This window comes from Anabrus simplex, chromosome 1 (genome assembly GCF_040414725.1).
Source record: "Anabrus simplex isolate iqAnaSimp1 chromosome 1, ASM4041472v1, whole genome shotgun sequence".
Lineage (NCBI taxonomy): Eukaryota > Metazoa > Arthropoda > Insecta > Orthoptera > Tettigoniidae > Anabrus > Anabrus simplex.
In genome coordinates this window covers 1,506,168,311-1,506,188,247 of record NC_090265.1, presented here as the reverse complement: position 1 = coordinate 1,506,188,247, position 19,937 = coordinate 1,506,168,311, and the positions used below count along the sequence as shown (strand labels likewise).

The window sequence follows — 19,937 nt, the reverse complement described above, 5'->3', positions numbered from 1 at the left end:
TCCTCTCGCATGCTGGGGGAGAACGTATAATGACGGCCAACAAACAGGAGGAGAAAAAAGTTTATTTTGGAGTTTATCGAGGTGTACCATGGCATTCCAGCTTTATGGGACGTTAAGAGCAAAAATTACAGTAATCGTGTTAAAAAAAGTGAACAGTATGAGGTGATTATTGAGAAATATCGCAAAATATACCTGGAGGAGTAACCAAAGCGAGGAGTTCATCAAACAATTCACTCTTCATGCACTGAAAGTTTCGAAAATCATTTGGCTCACAGTTCATCGAGTAAATTTTCATGAATATACTTTTCTCTGTCTAGAAACCACTGGTTGGCCCATTTCCTTTTCTGTTTTTGCTTCTTTTGGCACTTATGCCCACGGCGATCAAAACGCACCAACGATCAGTGTCACTAAACATGTTCATCAAACAAAATACCGGCATGAACTGACTATATATTGCCATGCATATTGTAAGTCTATGACCACTTTGCACAATATATTGCACAACCATCAATATTATTGTTGTGCAATAATATTGTACGTCTATGGCAAGCTAACAGAAGCCATTTTGGGCAATAATATTGCACATCTATAGGCCCCTTAAGGAGCTTGGACATTAATTTGTGAATTATGCAAATATGTATGTATCCATGTTGTTCTTGTATAATTAATGTTGTTGATGTTTTATTGTATGCCATATGATTAATGATAACTTGTATGATCTACCTCCTAGCAAAGCAGTAGCTGCCATATGAAAAGCATTATCACAAGTACTACAATCACAGAAATGTATATATGTATTGATAAAACAGGTGCTCAAAGCTGCATCTGAGAAAAACTTGTGATCTAAAGAGGAGAATATTTCTAAAACACCTTACAAGGACTCCAAATATTGCATCTTACACATTAGAAGCCTTTTATTAGGAATGACAAAGGTTTACTAAATGGTCCCACACACAAAAGAAGTTAATACGGTCCTGGGTTAACTGCATATGCCGAAGTATTCTTTTCTTGTTGGTTCACAACTCAGTGCAGAAGAACAATTATTACATGAAAGCTAATGCCAACTACACAATAAGTGGCACAATAACAAGCAGTTACAATATTATGAAGATAAGGTGTGATAACACTGATCATACCCTGTACCTAATACAAAAAGCTTCTGGTTATTACCACATATTTTATATGACAAGTATAACGTATCTAGGGTGCAGTCTCAACAACAATGCTTGAAATTAAACTATGCATAGCCTAATGAAAAGCAGAAATACACCATATAAAGGTTATATAATTGTCATTTCCAGCACACACAAAATAAATTATCCCTGAGCAGTCATTCAATTCCAAATAAAAATTCAGTTAATAATGAGAGACACACAGAATGGCAATTTTAATGACAGAGGAATAAAACGAAATGTTTCAAAATGATAGCTTGACTGTGCATTTTGAAAAACATTGCTGCTGGTCAATTATCACATGCACAATCAAAATATTAACACATTTCAAAAGAGTAGGGAGTAGATTTGCATACTATTAACATTTAACATAGTTATTTCACAATTTGATTCAAAGAGTGTAAAATGATTGTTTTCTTCAGCCAGATCTCTCTGTTTACCAACAAGTAAAGGAAGTTTTCTTACAATGACTCCCTATGAAAGGGAGTAATGACTCCCTATGAAAGGGTATTCCTCCAGGGACGGCATGTCCACACTTCATGTATGAAAAAGTTTCATACTCTGAGAACAGTAATAATATCTATTTCAGTTTGAGTATGTACCCACAACTGTTTATTAATTAGACAATCTCATACAATAAAGGTGGACTTAGAGGAAACTTTAGGCTCAAGAGTACAGGAGTCAAAACAGTACTTTCAACTTTATTAAAGTTACCTTACCTATAAAACATTCAGTACAGAAGTTACAAAATAATCTGATATGCAATCATAGTAAAATTGGAGATTGGTCAAGGGTATCAAGATTATAGAAATAATTCAAGTCTTGGTTCTTGGAATGCTACATTAACATGTCTTCTTGAAAATCTCATGATTTTCATCCATAACAATTCTTTATCATATCATTCACTGCTACACTTGATAAGAATTCAGTGTTACACTTGATAAATAGATTATGGTTTATAAATATATTTGAAGATATCAAAAGTTCATTGGTTTCAAAAGTACAAAATTTGTTTTATAAATCACTAATTAGCCTGGAAGCACTTTAATTAGTGGTCTATTTCTATTAATAGCATAATTTCAATGATATTCAGGATAGCCTAGTTTTGTTTCTACCTACAAAACCAACCATTTCTTCTGGCCATATGATTACTACATTTGAAACAACGAATCTAGCATAATATCTGCCTTCCCAAGATTTAACCCACTTATTGTGTTAAATATAAATACAGTAGAGTTATCCAATAATATAACCAGAGAGCCAAGACTTGAAAAAAATATTTTGACAGCTGTTAATTACCATTCATTTTGTACAAATATTACTAATTCAAGGAAGGTGTCAATCTCACATCAAACTTTTCAAGTGACCACCGCAACTTATGCAAGCAAATATTCTCTAAATATACTTACTAACTTGGCTACAGTCTTGCCTTTGCAATACAGATCAAATCAATAACAGAATAATTATTATAATGGACAATCTTAAAAATTAGTCAACTCACATTTTCTTCTTATTCTTCTTCATATGTAAGCAGAGTGAATACCATAGAAAAAGAAATAAAACATTGATCAGTTCTTCTACACCACATGGTATTGTAACTTTTCTTCACAACAAGGAATAGAAACTTTAGATTATATGACTTGATTAGTTCTCCGAGCTCTTTTTTTATACTGTGAATATCATCAGTAACTTCATATCCAATATTTCTCATGCTTTTGGTACCATGCTATGTTGTATGCACTCTAAAAATCAAAATGATGACTTCAGGCAGTGGAGTTGTGTAGTAGTAGTTTGGGGAATGCTAACCAAATGGTCATTTTAACATAAATGAAACGTGAAGATTTTCTGGGCATTATATCTAAAATTACTTGTTGGCTTGAAAAGATGTTATACAGACAAACACACACCTAGAATATAGTCCGTCCAAAGAACAAAAAATATCACAAAATGTTTAAAACAAGGAGTGAAGGTGGCTTCCAAAAGCCCAAATTCAGTCAATTTAATAATTAATAATGTTATTTGCTTTACGTCCCACCAACTACTCCTTTACAGTTTATGGAGATGCCGAGTACTGGAATTTAGTCCCACAGGAGTTCTTTTACATGCCAGTAAATCTACTGACACGAGGCAGACGTATTTGAGCACCTTCAAATACTACTGGACTGAGCCAGGATCGAAGCTGCCAAGTTGGGGTCAGAAGGCCAGCGCCTCAACTGTCTGAGCCACTCAGCCTGGCCAGTCAATTTAATTAAACATTTTGTAGAGCAATTTTATTACAGTTACCATACTATTATTGTTGTGAGGATGTTGTGACTGGATTATAGAACAAAGTGTAGTCTTTGTTCCAATATGCATAGGAAAGTGTGGCCTTATCTTTGGCATCACAGATGAGCTTGAGATCTTCTGTTTCCAGCCAATCAATGATCTCTCCATTTTCATCATTCTTGTTTATCCCCACAGTGTCTGGTGATGACTGAAATCTCCTGTGGTTTATAAACACCAACTATTGTCAGGCCATTAAGTTTTATGGTATAGGTAAATATGCTGCTGTCTGAATGACATTTTCACACCATTCAAAACAAGCACTGGTTGCATAAGGAATTGTGCTTCTAACACTGCTGCATTGTCAAAGTTAAGGATGAGACAGAGACAGGTCAATGAAAGTAACATTTTTATTTTAATCTATACCAGAAGACATAGTCCACTGCAAACATTAGGTCTTGCCAGCAAAAGCAGGAATAATTATAAAGGAAAGTAGAACAGAAGTGATGTCAAAAGGTAGGAAGGAAATATAACAGTAATACTTGAGAAGAGTTATCGCATAAGATGGGAAGATAACTAAGGATACTGAAAAGAGAGTACAACAAGGAAATGGATTTTACCAGAGTGTGAGGGGGTATACCGTGGAACTACAAAGTTCCAAGGAAATGCAAAGTATTTCTGCATTCAATCTATTATGTACCAATACTGATATATGCAGCAGGTACAAGCACAACAACAAAATGAGATGAGGATAGAGTTCAGGTGGTTGAGATGAATTTTCGTAGTGAAACAAGAAAAGACAGAATGAGAAATTAAGAGATTAGAAAGAGGATTGAAGATTCGAAACTACAAAAAAGAATAGAAACAAACAGGCTGAAATGGTTATGGACACATGATGTGAATAGGAGAAGAGTTTCAAGGAAAATATTTACAGAGAAAACAACACAAGAGTGACCATAATGAGGGCCTCAAAAGAGGTGGATGGATATTGTGGAGGAGAGTATAGAAAAGAGGAGGAAAGATAGATATAAATACTGGAAAACAGGAAAGATTGGTGGGGAGACAGGCAATGATGAAGCTCTCTGATTCCCAACCTGATCCAGGAGTGACCTGGAAATGGTAACAGAAGAAGAAGAAGAAGAAGAAGAAGAAGAAGAAGAAGAAGAAGAAGAAGAAGAAGAAGAAGAAGAAGGCTACACCTTCCTTGGCCTACCTCCGGTCTTTCGCCTTCTTTTGTCTTTCTTTTTCTTTCTTTCTTTTCAAACAACATATTTTCTACATGATGAAACCACCTCTGCTTAGGCTTGACAATTCACATATACACATAAAAAATGACCACTGAAACTGCATACCAATCCCCACCTCTCGCTTTTAATCTGACTGAAGTACAATTGCAAAGATCTCTTTTCAACTTGGTTAGATTATATGGATGTACTTATGATGTCTGCTCCATTATCACTCACAAGAAGCACTAATTTGAACCACTACACATCATAATGTCGTAATGTTCATTAAGAATTGCCAGAACGTTCTTATCCAATTTATCAAATAGACTATAATTCCATATAAAACCTAGGCAAATATTTCATATGAGAGTCCACAGGCACTGCCCTAATAACTTCCACATTGATACTTAGCATTCCAAAAAATGATACAGTATGTCAAAAGAAAACTTGCCTAGTTCTTCTTCTTTTATGACCACATAGGATCATTTTAGTCAGTCTGTCGTTCAGGTCACTTTGAAGGGATTGTTCGGGCTTTGCGGTCCTTCCAGTACTTCTTCAGACGCTCCGATCTCCGTGCCCTTTCCACAGTTGAAAATATGCGTGTTGTTGGTTTGTTTTATGTAAGCGTAAAGCGGAGGTTTGCATTCTTGAGTTTTGTATTCAATTTTATCTTATTTGTGGTATCTTCTGTTGTAAGGCCTGTTTCCTTCACATCCTCTCTTACTTCTCTGATCCATTTACATCCTGTTGTGGTATTTTTTGAGATGAGATTGTGTTGTACTAGTTGTTTCAGAAGTCTCGAATCCTCCATTCTCATGATATGTCCAAAGAATCCCAGTCTCCTCTTACGCATAGTATCTGTAATGGGTTCTAGCTCTTTGTACACGACTTTGTTAGGTATTAACCGCCACTGTCCATCTTTCTGGTATTTTTGCTTGATGCAGGTTCTTCCAATCCTCTTTTCAATTTTCTGAAGTCTGTCAGTCTTTGATTGTTTATTCAGGTAAAAAAGTGTTTCAGCTGCGTATGTAGCTTCCGGTTTTATAACTGTGTTGTAGTGTTTTATTTTTGTATTTATTGATAGATATTCCTTTTTGTAGATATCCCATGTTAATTTTTGTGCTTTAGCTAATCTATTTGTTCTTGTTTGGATTGAGATTTTTTCATTTAGGTTATGTGTTATTATTTCTCTAAGATATTTAAATTGAGTTACTATTTTGATTTTATTACCATTTATGGTAACTTCTTTTAGTTGTGTTGGTTTTTGGGGCATAATTTCTGTTTTTCCAAATGATATTTTGATGCCAATTTTATTTGCAATTTTTGAAGTTCTGATATTTGGGTTTTTGCTTCTTTTATGTCCACTGCTAGTAATGCTAAATCGTCAGCAAAACCCAGGCAATTTGTTTTGATTTTTCGGCCAATCTTTATTTTGGGGGGATTTTTCCTAAACCATTCCCTCATTACCATTTCTAGAGCACAATTAAATAATAGTGGCGAGAGCCCAACTCCCTGCCGTAGTCCAGTTTTAATTTCAAATGTGTCTGATGTTTCACCCCTAAACTTCACTTTTGATTTGGTGTTGGTGAGAGTCAATTTTATCATGTTTATTAATTTGGGGTGTAATCCAAGGTGTCTTAAAATTTTAAACAGAGATTCTCTATGGATGCAATCATATGCTTTCTTGAAATCTACAAATGTTATTACCATATCTCTGTTTCTTCTCCTGTTATAGTTCATTATCAACTTAAGACTCATGATCTGATCAGGACAGCTCCTCCAGTGTCTGAAACCTCCTTGATATTCTCCTAGCTCTTTCTCAAGTTGTAAACTTATCCTATTACGGATGATTATTGAAAATATTTTATATATTATGTCTAGGAGCGAGATTTCCCTGTAGTTATTAGGGTCGGTTTTATCTCCTTTTTTGTGCAGTGGGTGAATGAGGGCTGTTGTCCAGTGTTCTGGTAGTTCTCCTTTAATCCAGAGAGACAAGTAGTTGATGGAGGGCAACTTTTGCTGATGTTCCTGCATATTTCCAGATTTCCGCAAAGGTCTGATCTTCTCCTGGCGCTTTGTAGTTTTTAAATTTATTCAGAGCTTGGTAGACTTCCTTTATTGCGGGGGGGATTGATGTTCTCTGGTGGTGTTTTTATCGGGGTGTTGGTGTCCAAATGAAGGAGTACTGTAGGTTCCTCACAATTTATCATATTATATTAATCATAATCAATGTTGCAAAAGAACATTTTTCTAAGATGTTTCAGTCTGAAGGATTTAACAACTAGGAAATTGGTGCTTAGATAGAAATGTTTAAAGCTGGCATGTGAGAGATGACGCATGGACATTCTAGTATACAGGTGATTTCATATTTCCCTCATAATGATGTCTACACATGGAAGGAAGTAATATTTAGACAAGGCATTGCTTGTTCAAGAATATCTTTCTCACTCAAAACTGCATAAAGTCATCTGAATGTGTGCAATCATATCTGACATCTCTACTTTAAAACAAAGCAAGAATAACTGTGATATGATATTTTTAAAAAAGAAGGGGAATCATTTTCTCTCTGTATGTTGGGCTAAACAATATCTAACAGGCAAAGGCAAAACTGTATACAGTACAATAAATGCAAAAGTTAACAAAAGATAATGATATACAAGAAAGTGCATATTGTATTATTTCATAGAAATATTACCTTTATAAACAATGCATACTATATACCTCATAGAGGAGAAAGAGCCAAAGCATGATGAATAATTGACCCATTAATATATAATATATTGTCAAGCTAAATTCATTCGTTTGTAATGGTGATTCCTTGGTGCAGGAAGATCCTGTCAAGCAAATAGAAAAAAATACAATTTTTCTCATACAAAAATGTTCATACATTTAGAATTATATTTGAGTTGCATACACTGTATTTCTTTCACTGCTCTTGTGTGTTTGATGATTTCCAATAAAATCTGAAAGAAAAAACGGGGGAACAATGTAAAATATTCCATTGAAGGGAAAAACTTACTTACAAAAGAGAGGGAGAGAAGACAGAAAGGAAGAAAACAGTACCCAGTTTGAAAGGTTTCACAACACAAATCTCAGAAAAACTTTTTGCTAGTTGTTTTGCGTCGCACCGACACAGATAGGTCTTATGGTGACAACGGGACAGGAAAGGGCTAGGAGTGGGAAGGAAGCGGCCGTGGCCTTAATTAAGGTACAGCCCCAGCATTTGCCTGGTGTGAAAATGGGAAACCACGGAAAACCATTTTCAGGGCTGCCGACAGTGGGGTTCGAACCTACTATCTCCCGAATACTGGATATCGGCCGCACTTAAGCGACTGCAGCTATCGAGCTCGGTACAGAAAAAAAGAAAAAAAAAAAAAACTTTCACCAATACATCAATCACTCTACATTATACAGGGTGAAGCGAAATTTGCGCACTTGGGCGTCGCAGCGCGATTCCTCACATGCCAGCAATAAAAAAATGTATCTCACAAAAGTTCGTCCTGCGAATATATCCGGGAGAAAAAGAACGTTGAAGAGTGGCAATCTGGCAACACTGTAACCACATGTAGGGTACCTACCTCTGTCAGCACGTATTAGTCGTGCTGTACCGTTGGTGCAGTGGATAGAGTTTTGGGTTAGCATGCAGGAGGTCGAGGGTTCGATCCTGGGTTGAGGCGCACTTTTTTATTTGCTAATTTCCATAGGACATTACATACTGTAATACAGTAAGGCATAGTTTTTTAGGTCACATGTATCCTACATTTACAAAATTTAGTAACGCTGAACACGTTATAACGCATCTAGTAGATGAACTGGTGCGAATAAATTCACGCCCACGACGTGGAAAGGGTGTCTTTCAAAACTGACCAATGAAAACGAATGTTCGTGCATTTCTAGGATCGTTGTATGTAAGTGCAAATGGTTTCTAGAGGATGCGCTGCTATTGCTGTTGACGATTAAGATGCTAGATACCATACCACCTGGACTACATTTACGAAATAAAAAGCATACGCCTCAAACCAGGATCGAGCCCCTTCATCTCCTGCATGCTAACCCAAAACTCTATCCACTGCACCAAATGTACAGCACGAGTAATATGTGCTGACAGAGGTAGTTACACCCGAGTGCACGAATTTCGCTTTAGCCTGTATATTCATGAACTTAAAATATATTTATGCCTATATATTTAAAATACCACAATTGACAACATGAAAGATATGTTTAACAAGCTCAAAAGAACATAGAAGTGCATTAATTTCAATGTCATATAAACAGAATGAGAATGCATACAGAGATTGTTACTGCCATTTTACATACAAGCTATACCTATCACAGATATGTGAGACAAATAATAAATTAATATTCTTACTTCCATTATGCATGATACAACTGTATTATTTTTGATAAATTCAAACTTATGTTAGAAAGGAGCAATCTCCAGGACATCAGCCAAACAATTATTTTAAAACAAATATATAATTATGTTATAGTTTTTATGTTACACTAACTACTTTTAACGGTTTCCAGAGACACCAAGGTGCCACAATTTTGCCTCGCAGGAGTTCTTTTATGTGCCAGCAAGTCTATTGAAACAAGACTGATGTATTTGAGCACTTTCAAGTACCACCGGACAGACCCAGGATCAAACTTGCTAAGTTTCAACCGTCTGAGCTACTCAGCCTGGCTATTTTAAAACAAATTTCTTGCATAAACTGTTAGCCAGAACACAGCAGAATCAGTGAGATGCTGTGCTGGAGAGTGATTGGGGATTTAAATGAGACCGTAGAGCAGGTATGTGGGAAATTGGGAGTGAGATTTGTAGATTCTGATGGGTTGATAGGAGATAGGGATCTATGCAGGTGGCCTTCAATTGAATTGCAATGGTGTGTTTGAGTTAAGGGGTTTGTTTAGGAGAGTTATAGGGAGGTACATTAAGGGAAATGCAGTGGACAATGCAGTGGTGATGAGAGTATAATACGCGCACTTTTTCTTGAGCCCGGAGCTCCCTAGTGCTGAATCGGTAGACCTCGGTTATCTTCGACATTCATATCGGCAACCTTTGAAACACAAACTATGAATCTCGTATTCATCGCTGTGCGACATCTGGCGTACACTTTGCAAACTAGTACTGTTGTTGTTTACACAGCAAAGCCAAACTATATAATTCATGCTAGTAACAAGATTCGCACTGAGAAATGTTATATAATGTTAAATAATGTATGTGTGACACAATTATTGACGTAGGTTAATAGAATGTTTAGAAAATTCATATCGATCGATCATATTATCGATTCAATTCAGATTTCATTTCCATCCAGTTGGCAGTATAACCGGAACTGGTAGTACTCCCTCCTTGCTCCTCACCCCGTAAAAATCGGGCTCAAGAAAAAGTGCGCGTATAGTATAGGGAGCTGGAAACCAAGCAAGGAAGTTGTAAGGTATGATAAGTGTTTAAACAAACTTGGCGGCTACATTGAAAAATAGAGTAAAGTATGTAGAATCTGCAAATAAATGTGGTGTCTGAAAATCGTCTTTCGTTGTGTAGTTATTTTCAAATGGTCCTTACTTAAAAAACATGCCTCATATATATAAGATAAAGACAATGTTGCAGGAATAATTATAACATTAAAATACATATACTGTATCAACAAAAATTATGGTTGTGATCTCGTCATAATATGATGTCTTTAAATTGAGTTAGGACCTCAGACAATGAAGTAAATCTGGAAATGATAGCTAGAATTAGGAATTAATAAACAAACAGAAATCCCCTCTCAGAAGCAGTCTTTCTTTCTGCATCCTTCAGCCCCAGCTTAGACAACCCTTCTGTCCTTCTCCCCTTCCCATTTCCCATTCCCTTCTTTATCCCCCCTCCCTTCCTCTCCCTATCTACTCCTATATTTCCATGGCCTGCCTGCTTCCTCTAGCATGTCAGTGTTTGGTTCTACATCAGACATTAGATATACTGTAAATTTCACTCTCGAGGAGAGTCTTTTTCTCTTTTTTAATTTCTTTTCTGTTTGTTTATTCATTCCTAATTCTGGCTATCATTTCCAGATTTACTTCATTGCCTGAGGTCCTAACTTAACTTAAATATATCATATTAGGACAAGAAGATCACAATCATAATTTTAGTTATATGTATTTTAATGGTATAATTATTCCTACAACATTGTCTTTATCTTATATACATATGTTTTAAGTTATCACATGACCTGTTTAATTTTATTTCGGTTGAAGATGGCCACAAAGTGGCTGAAACTAGTCCCAAGACTGATGTAATATTAGTTACTTGATATATTGTATTGAAAGGGTCAATTTATTTCTTAAAAGCACACTCCTCTGTCTTACACCAGTTTTATTTCTAAACCATTCTATCTTTCTAAATGGAGTTGTACACAGCTGACAGTTTTCCTACACTGCTTGCACCAATTTTACAGTATGCATACCCAGTCTATTTTTGACCATGGCTTCCCACACCACCTCTCTGGGAACACTATCCTATGCCTGTGTTAGATATATGAAAATTATGAACAAATCCTTTCCATATTCCCAACTCTTTTCCGTTAACTGCCTCATGCTGAAGACTAGGCCCATTGTAGATCTTCCACTTCTAAAGCCATACTGTTCATCTTGCAATGCTCCTTCTACCTTTTTCCTCATTCTTCTCTCTAATATTCTTTACAATATTCTTTGCCATTTGTGATAAGAGCTTCTCTATAATTGTCACACTTTTTCCTCCCCCCTTCTTAAAGACTGGTATTATTATTATTCCCTTTCCCCAGTCTTCTGGCACATGTTTCTGTCTCCATATCCACTTTAACAACCTGTGCACCCATGGTAGTCTAACAGGTCCAGCAGCCTTTATCATTTCCACAATCATTTCATGCATTTCTGGTGGCTTCCCCATTTTCATTATGTTGTTCTTTGATTCATCAGTCCATAGACTGGTTTGATGCAGCTCTCCATGCCACTCTATCCTGTGCTAACCTTGTCATTTCTACATAAATGCTACATCGTACATCTGTTCTAATCTGCTTGTCATATTCATACCTTGGTCTAAACTGACTGTTCTTACCCGCTACACTTCCCTCAAAAACCAACTGAACAAGTCCTGGGTGTCTTAAGATGTGTCCTATCATTCTATCTCTTCTTCTCATCAAATTTAGTCAAATCAATCTCCTCTCACCAATTCGATTCAGTATCTCTTCATTCGTGATTCGATCTAGGCCTATCCATCTCACCTTCAGCATTCTTCTGTAACACCACATTTCAAAAGCTTCTATTCTCTTTCTGACTAGTTATCACCCATGTTTCACTTCCATACAATGCCACGCTCCAGACAAAAGTCTTTTCAAAAACATCTTTCCAATTCCTATATCAATGTTCAAAGTGAACAAATTTATTTTCTTAACAAAGGCCCTCCTTGCTTGTGCTAGTCTGCATTTTATGTCCTCCTTACTTCTGCCATCGTTAGTTATTTTACTACCCGAGTAACAGTATTCATCTACTTTCTTTAAGACCATTTCCTAATCTAATATTACCTGCATCATTAACTTAATTTCGACTGCACTCTAATATTTTTGTTTTGGACTTATTTTCATCTTGTACTTCTTATCCAAGACTCTGTCCATACCATTCAGCAATTTCTCTAGATCATCTGCAGTCTCAGATAAAATAACAATATCATCGGCAAATCTCAGGGTTTTTATTTCCTCTCCTTCAATTGTGATTCCCTTTCCAAATTCATCTTTGATTTCCTTTACTGCCTGTTCTATATAAACAATGAAAAGGAGGGGGACAAACTGCAGCCTTACCTCACTCCTTTCTGGATTGCTGCTTCATTTTCAAAGCAATCGATTCTCATCACTGCAGACTGATTTTTACGCAGATTGTAGATAATTCTTCGTTCTTGGTATCTGATCCTGATCATCTTCAGAATCTCAAATAGCTTGGTCCAATCAACATTACTGAATGCTTTTTCTAGATGTACGAATGCCATGTACGTGGGTTTGTCCTTAAGTCGATCCTCTAAGATCACACGTAAATTCAGGATTGCTCCACGTGTTCCTACAATTCTTCTGAAGCCAAACTGATCTTCTCCCAACTCAGTTTCAACTTGTCTTTCCATTCTTCCATGCATGAGATACTAAACTACTGGTGCGGTAGTTTTCACAATTGTCAGCATTGGCTTTCTTTGGAATAGGTATGAGAACATTCTGCCAAAAATCGGATGGCATTTGATCTGTGTCATACATCTTACACACTAAACGGAATAACCTCACCATGCATGTTTCTCCTAAGGCAGCCGATAATTCTGAGGGAATATCATCAATTCCAGGTGCCTTCTTCCTACTTAGGTCTCTCAAAGCTCTGTCAAATTCTGACCTCAAAACTGGATCTCCTATTTCATGAACATCAACAGCCCCTTCTTGTTCCAGAAACATATCATTTATGCCTTTACTTTGATACATCTGTTGGATATGTTCCTACCATCTTTCTGCTTTATCCCCTAGAAGTGGTTTTCCATCTGAGCTCTTAATATTCATACACCTAGTTTTCCTTTCTCCAAAGGTTTCCTTGATTTTCCTGATATGCAGCATCTACTTTTCCTAGGCCCTTCAACATCCTTGCACTTCTCCTTCAGCCATCATTCTTTAGCTGTCCTGCACTTTCTGTCCACTTCATTTTTTAACCGCTTATATTCCTATTGCCCTCTTCATTTTTTGCATTCTTGTATTTTCATTGTTCATCTGTCAGGTCAAGTATCTTCTGAGTTATCCATTGATTCTTAGGTGCTCTTTCCTTTTTTCAATAGCCCTACTGACCTCATTCTTCACGATGTCCATTCTCCCTCTATCGTGTTTCCTTCAGCCATTTCATTTAGTTCTTGTGCAACATATTCCTTGAAATGCTCCCTCACTCTCTTTTCTTTTAACTTGTCTAGATCCCATCTCCTTGCATTCCCTCCTTTCTTCAATTTCTTCAACTTCAGATGGCTTTCATGACCAACAAGTTGTGGTCAGAGTCCAAGTCTGCTCCTGGGAAATTTTTTCAATCCAACAGCTGGTTTCTGAATCTCTGCCTAATCATAGTGAAGTCTATTTAATACCCTCCGGTGTATCCAGGTCTTGTCCACATATACAGCCGTCGTTTGTGGTGTTTGAACCAAGTTTTAGCGAGGACTAAATTATATTTGGTGCAGAATTCAACCAGCTGACTTCCTCTTTCATTCCTTTGTCCCAATTCAAATTCTCCTACTGTATTACCTTCTCTTCCTTGGTCTACCACTGCATTCCAGTCTCCCATCACAATTAGATTCTCGTCACCATTTACGTACTCTATTAAATCTTCTCTCTCTTCATATATTCTTTCAATTTCTTCATCATCCACTGAATTAGTAGGCATATAGACCTGCATTATTGTGGTGGGTATTGGTTTGATATCTATCTTGACAACAATACTCTTTTCACAGTGCTGGTTGAAGTAATTTACACGCTGCCCTATTTACTTATTCATTATTAAACCTATCTCTGTATTTCCCCTGTTTGATTTCGTGTTAATTCTGTAGTCGCTGACCGAAAATCCTGTTCTTCCTACCAACGTGTTTGTTTTTTTTTGTTTTTTTTTTTTTGCTAGTTGCTTTATGTTGCACCGACACAGCGACGATGGGATAGGAAAGACCTACGAGTTGGAAGGAAACGGCCATGGCCTTAATTAAGGTACAGCCCCAGCATTTGCCTGGTGTGAAAATGGGAAACCACGGAAAACCATCTTCAGGGCTGCCGACCGTGAGATTCGAACCCACTAGCTCCCAGATGCAAGCTCACAGCCGCGTGACTCTAACCGCACGGTCAACTCGCTCGGTATACCAATGGACTTCACTTAAACCAAAATCATCTAACTTTAGTCTAGCCATCTCCCTTTTCAGTTTCTTTAACCTACCACAACGATTCAAACTTCTAACATTCAATGCTCCAACTCGTAGAATGTCAGTATCCATCTTCATGATGATTGCCTCCTCTCGTGTAGTCCCCACTCGGAGATCCGAATGGGGGACTATTTTACCTCTGGAATATATTACCTGGGAGGACGCCATCATCAGTACATCATCCATACAGAGATAGCTGCATGTCCTCAGGAGTTAGTTACGGCTGTAGTTTCCCGTTGCTTTCAGACGTGTAGAAGTATTAACACAGCTAAACCATGTTGAGTATTATTACAAGGCCATATCAGTCAATTATCTAGACTGCAGTCCTTGCTACCTCCGAAAGGCTGCTACCTCCCTTTTGATTAACCATTTATTAGTCTGGTGTCTCCACAGATACTCAACCGATATGGTTGGACCTACGGTTCGGCTACCTGTTTCACTGGGACATGCAAGCCTTCCCACTGCAGCAAGGTCATGCAATTCACAGGGGACTGCTAATTCCACCTATGTCACCTATATCATCTTCTACTGTTGAGTCATCACAACCATATTACTACTGGTCTCCTCTGTGCAATTTCTCACATTCAGCAGTTTATTAAAATAATCCCCCCATCTTATCTATTTCTTCTGGATGTGTTATCAACTCTCCACCTTTATATGAACTCCTTTCTATCCTGTTTCTTCACATAATTCCATAGAGCATTCTTCTACTTCCAACTGTTTCCATCTTTTGTGTAAATTTTCCCCAATTTTTCTTCTCTTACCAATTTCTTACATTTCCTTTAATTATCAGGAGACTTCCTTTTGCTTTCTTCTTTTTTTTTTCATTTCAATTCCATTTTCGCCACGATCTCTTCTTTTCCTTCACTGCTTCTCTCTCCTCCTCATTCCATCACGATCTCCTTTTCTTTCACTCTCGTCAATGTTCTGCCAAAGGCACACTCTGCTCCACTTACAAATGCCCTTTTGAAGTTGGGCCATTCATCTTCCACATTTCCTACTTCAGTAACTGGAATTTGTTTCACTCTTCAGAAATTCTTTCTGTATATTCTTCTTTTAATTTCCACACTTTTATTTACTCTCTCTTATCTCCTCTCATTTTTCTATTTTACTCGCTCTCATTTTTTATATCAGAACTCTATGATCTACACTGAATGCTTCTCTTGGTAAAGCTGTTACATCAAACAACTGTCTGTGATTTGCCCTTTCCACCAGAAAGTAATCAATTACTGATTTTATTCTTCTGCCACCTAGTCATATCTCGTAATTTTCCTGCCGTTTTTCTTCCGAAACCATGTGTTGCCCACAATCATTCCATTTCTCTCACAAAAACTGAACTAGTTTCTCTCCTTCATTCCTTTTCCCAGTACATGTGATTGTTAAGAAAGGTGTTCCTCAGAGCGTCAGTCATGCTACAATAGCACTTTCTGGTCCAGTGAGGAAAGCAACGGCAAACTATCTCACTCCTGATCCTGCCTAATAGCTTCATTTTGGTGCTCCAAAGGAATCACAGAGAAAGTGATTTTATGTAGGCTATGATTCTTGACATGGCGGATGAAAATAACTCTTGCAGAGTTTTGATTGAAGATGAATCACTTCTGTCAAAATTTTGAAGATCTTCTCAATTTCACTGTAGTTTGTAGTGCAACAGTAGTTAGGAGCGTCACGCCAAGTTCCCAACATGTTAGAATGGTCTGTGAGGGAAAAGGTAGTGATGGCACCTCTTCTTTAAATGTCTACACTCAAAGCAGAGCCTTAATAAAAAATTATCTTGTCATTAGGAAAAAATCAGTACACCTCAGGGTAGTTCCCTGAAACCTCTTCAGCCACTCTATGGAGGACATGTGCAAGACAAGTTACATACACCATTTTGGGATACAGAATCTTAAGCCTTATTGCTGCTTCTCTTATATTCTACTTTACCTGGTCTCAAGAAATTCATTGCAGTGTAGAAAACAATAGCAATGTTGTTTTTCACCCTATCCAACACTGCACATGCAGTAAAGGTTTCTCCAGGCTGGTCATGTTTAAGAGTGCCTACAATAACACTTACCCCATATCTACCATCTATGTCAGTTTCATCTATGGAAACACATTTTGCTGCCACCCAACAATATCTCTTATTATGTTCATTGTATCATCATAATAGAAAGTCGGATAGTTCTTTCTTTCTTTTTCTTTTTTTTTTTTTTTTTTTTTACAACTGGCTTTACGTCGCACCGACACAGACCGGTCTTATGGCGACAATGGGATAGGAAAGGCCTAGGAGTGAGAAGAAAGTGGCTGTGGCCTTAATTAAGGTACATTTGCCTGGTGTGAAAATGGGAGACCACAGAAAACCATCTTCAGGCCTGCTGACAGAGGGGTTCAAACCCACTACCTCCAGAATGCAAGCTCACAGCAGTGCTCCCCTAACCGCACAACCAACTCACCCGGTAGTTCTTTCTTATCGTGTATTCTGAGGGAATGGAATAAGTTGTGTACTTTTTTAAGAACTTTTGGAAACCAGGTATCTCTATATAAAGGAATGTTTATAAAACCATCCTCAAAAAAGTGAGATGTATTGTCTGATGGAGATGAACTGCTGTGTGGTTTCTCACATAGCAATCACCCTCTGCTTTCTGTGGGTAATTTTCTGTTTACAGACCTTTTGTGTTTAGCACTATTGCAGTGTTCTTGCACTATAAAACATTTCTCAGCCATAATTTTCACCTCTCACATTTTAGAAAGTAAAATATATCCATCAGTACTAAAATACTTTTCACCAAAATCTCACAATCTCGCACTATTAGACCACTTTACTGCAGGCATCTTGAAACTACACTGAACTACTCATTAGCAGAGACAAAAGTATTTCGTACAGGAGCATAGATAATGTGTAGTTGAAGTTCCTTTCAATCACTCCGTATAATGAGGAAATTGAATGTTGGCTGTCAGGAAGGAGGAAGAGAAGTAGCTATTTGTTTCTTCTTCACGCACAGTGAATCATATTTTTCAAATATATACTGTATATAAATATACCATATACAGAACCTTTCACATGCAGACTCTGACAGCACATTCCTGGTAAATTCTGCTACAACCAAATGAAGGTTGGCAAACAAACTTTCTTACGTCAGTTGCACAAGCATTATGAAATTATCTTCAGAACAATATGTGGTGAAATGTTAAATACCACATACGCCCTTATTCGATGATTTAGCCAAAATAAAGACAATGCTAAAATATGGTCACTTATGCATTTATATGACCATAAAAATGAAGTTTCATCGTGTTCACAAAAGCTAGATGTGCGATGTGCTATTTGTTTTATGTTGCACTGACACAGACAAGTCTTATGGTGATGGCGACTTGGGATAAGACAGGGCTAGGACTGTCAAAAAAGTAATCATGACCTTAATTAAGGTACAGCTGCAGCATTTGCCTGGTGTGAAAATGGGAAACCATGGTAAACCATCTTCAGGGCTGCCAACAGTGCAGTTCGAATTCACTATCGCCCAAATGCAAGCTCAAGGCTGCATTACCCAAACCGTATGTCTAACTCACTTGGTACGAATGTTAGAAACGTGCCTACATTAACTTAGGCATAGAAAAACAAATATGGCAAATTATAAAAAATCCAAGCCCTAGTAACGGCACAATTTAAATACATGCAGTGTGGTGTTATATGCTTAAAACTATAAAAATAATTTTTTACTTCCAAAAATAGTTCAGAAATGAAGAAAGGTCCTCTAACAGTAAGAATCAACCCAGAACTGCCTTGTCCTCTACTTCTACTCACAAGTATTAGAAATCATGTCCAACTTCCAGCAAAATACAAACCTGTTATTTCCATAGAGTAAATATTGCTAGGGCCAATGCTAACAAAGGATTTGCTACAGCCATGTAACCCTTTGACTCAATGACATATTCTTCCCAGGGATCATCCAGGCACTCAAATTCACAGCAACGTTTCCCAGCACGAAATGTTTGGCATGGCTATGGGAAGAGAGATCAATTTCAAAATATAATTTAGTAGAATTATGATCATGATACACATGGTATATCTACTGCTATAAACTAATAGTGACATACGAGGGGGTAACCAAAAATAACTGGAATAACATTGCCGTGGGCGAAGCTTGTGTAGTACGCATTTCTGCTGCTAGGCGTGTATAGCGCAACTCATTGCCAGTTCAGTGCCGCCTGCGTTTTCAACCTGGCTTGTTCTGTTCATGTGCAGTGATTGTTTTTGCTAGTGCTCTTTTGCGTGTTTTTTTTTTTTTTTTTCTTTACGTCGCACGGACACAGATAGGTCTTATGGCGATGATGGGATAGGATAGGCCTAGGAATTGGAAGGAAGCGGCCGTGGCCTTAATTAAGGTACAGCCCCGGCATTTGCCTGGTGTGAAAATGGGAAACCACGGAAAACCATCTTCAGGGCTGCCGACAGTAGGGCTCGAACCCACTATCTCCCGATTACTGGATACTGGCCGCACTTAAGCGACTGCAGCTATCGAGCTTGGAGTGCTCATTTGTTCTTGTTTCATTTTTTATGATGGCAAGTTTAAGTGAGCAATGTGCAAACCTTTTATTGGGAAGTTTAAGAAGATTGTGCAACAGCGTTTGTCATAAAGACCTGATTTGCGGCAGACAGGAGACTGGTTCGTCCACCACAACAACGCACCTGCACATACAGCCATCTCTGTTAGTTTTTGGCTAAAAATGGCACGGTTCTGCTGCCCCGTGCCTGACCTGGCTCCGTGCGACTTTTTCTTATAACCACACATGAAAAGGGGCATGGAAGGACACCGATTTGACAATACTGAAGAGGTCAAGAAAAAAAAGGACGGAGGAGCTGTCAGCCTTTTCTAAAGATGACTACAAAAAATGTTTCGAACAGTGGATGCACCGGTGGGACAAATGTATTAGTTTTAATGGAGAGCATTTTGAAGGGGGATAACGTTGTTTTGTAAAAAATTTGAAAATATATAGCCTTTAAAAAAAAATTCAGTTTTTTGGGTACCCCTTGTATGCACTTTCTTTGAACAGGGAGAATTCAGAAATAAATATAAAAAACTCAAAAGTACTGATAAAAGAAGAGTCTTAAGTAATTTTATACCTATACACAAAATATTGACCATCATCATCAAGGTAAACAATGAAAAACTTTTGACAACTTCAATGGCTACAATGACCACTGGAAAAAATATCACTTATGAAAATTTCAATAAAGCAAAATACAAAACTAAAACAAAAAGTCTACATTGCATGAATGAACTAGGTTATGGAAATGGTCTTCGGCTTGGACCAGACCGGCTCTCAAAGCTCACGGACCAGCTCGTTAAATGCTAGCGCCCATCTATA

At 37.5% G+C, this 19,937-nt stretch overlaps 1 protein-coding gene across 2 annotated transcripts in view; it reads right to left on the bottom strand.

Moving 5' to 3' along the window:
- Positions 1-6,578: 6,578 nt before the first annotated feature.
- Positions 6,579-19,937, bottom strand: part of LOC136858451 (uncharacterized) — a 114,682-nt gene continuing 101,323 nt past the window's right edge. For both annotated transcript variants that reach the window (XM_067138001.2, XM_067138000.2), the window contains 2 exons: positions 18,414-18,569; positions 6,579-7,623 (listed from right to left, as the gene is read on the bottom strand). In XM_067138001.2, coding sequence (XP_066994102.1) covers positions 18,532-18,569 — 38 coding nt within the window. In that variant the 3' untranslated portion in view covers positions 6,579-7,623; positions 18,414-18,531. The remainder of the gene's footprint in view (positions 7,624-18,413; positions 18,570-19,937) is intronic.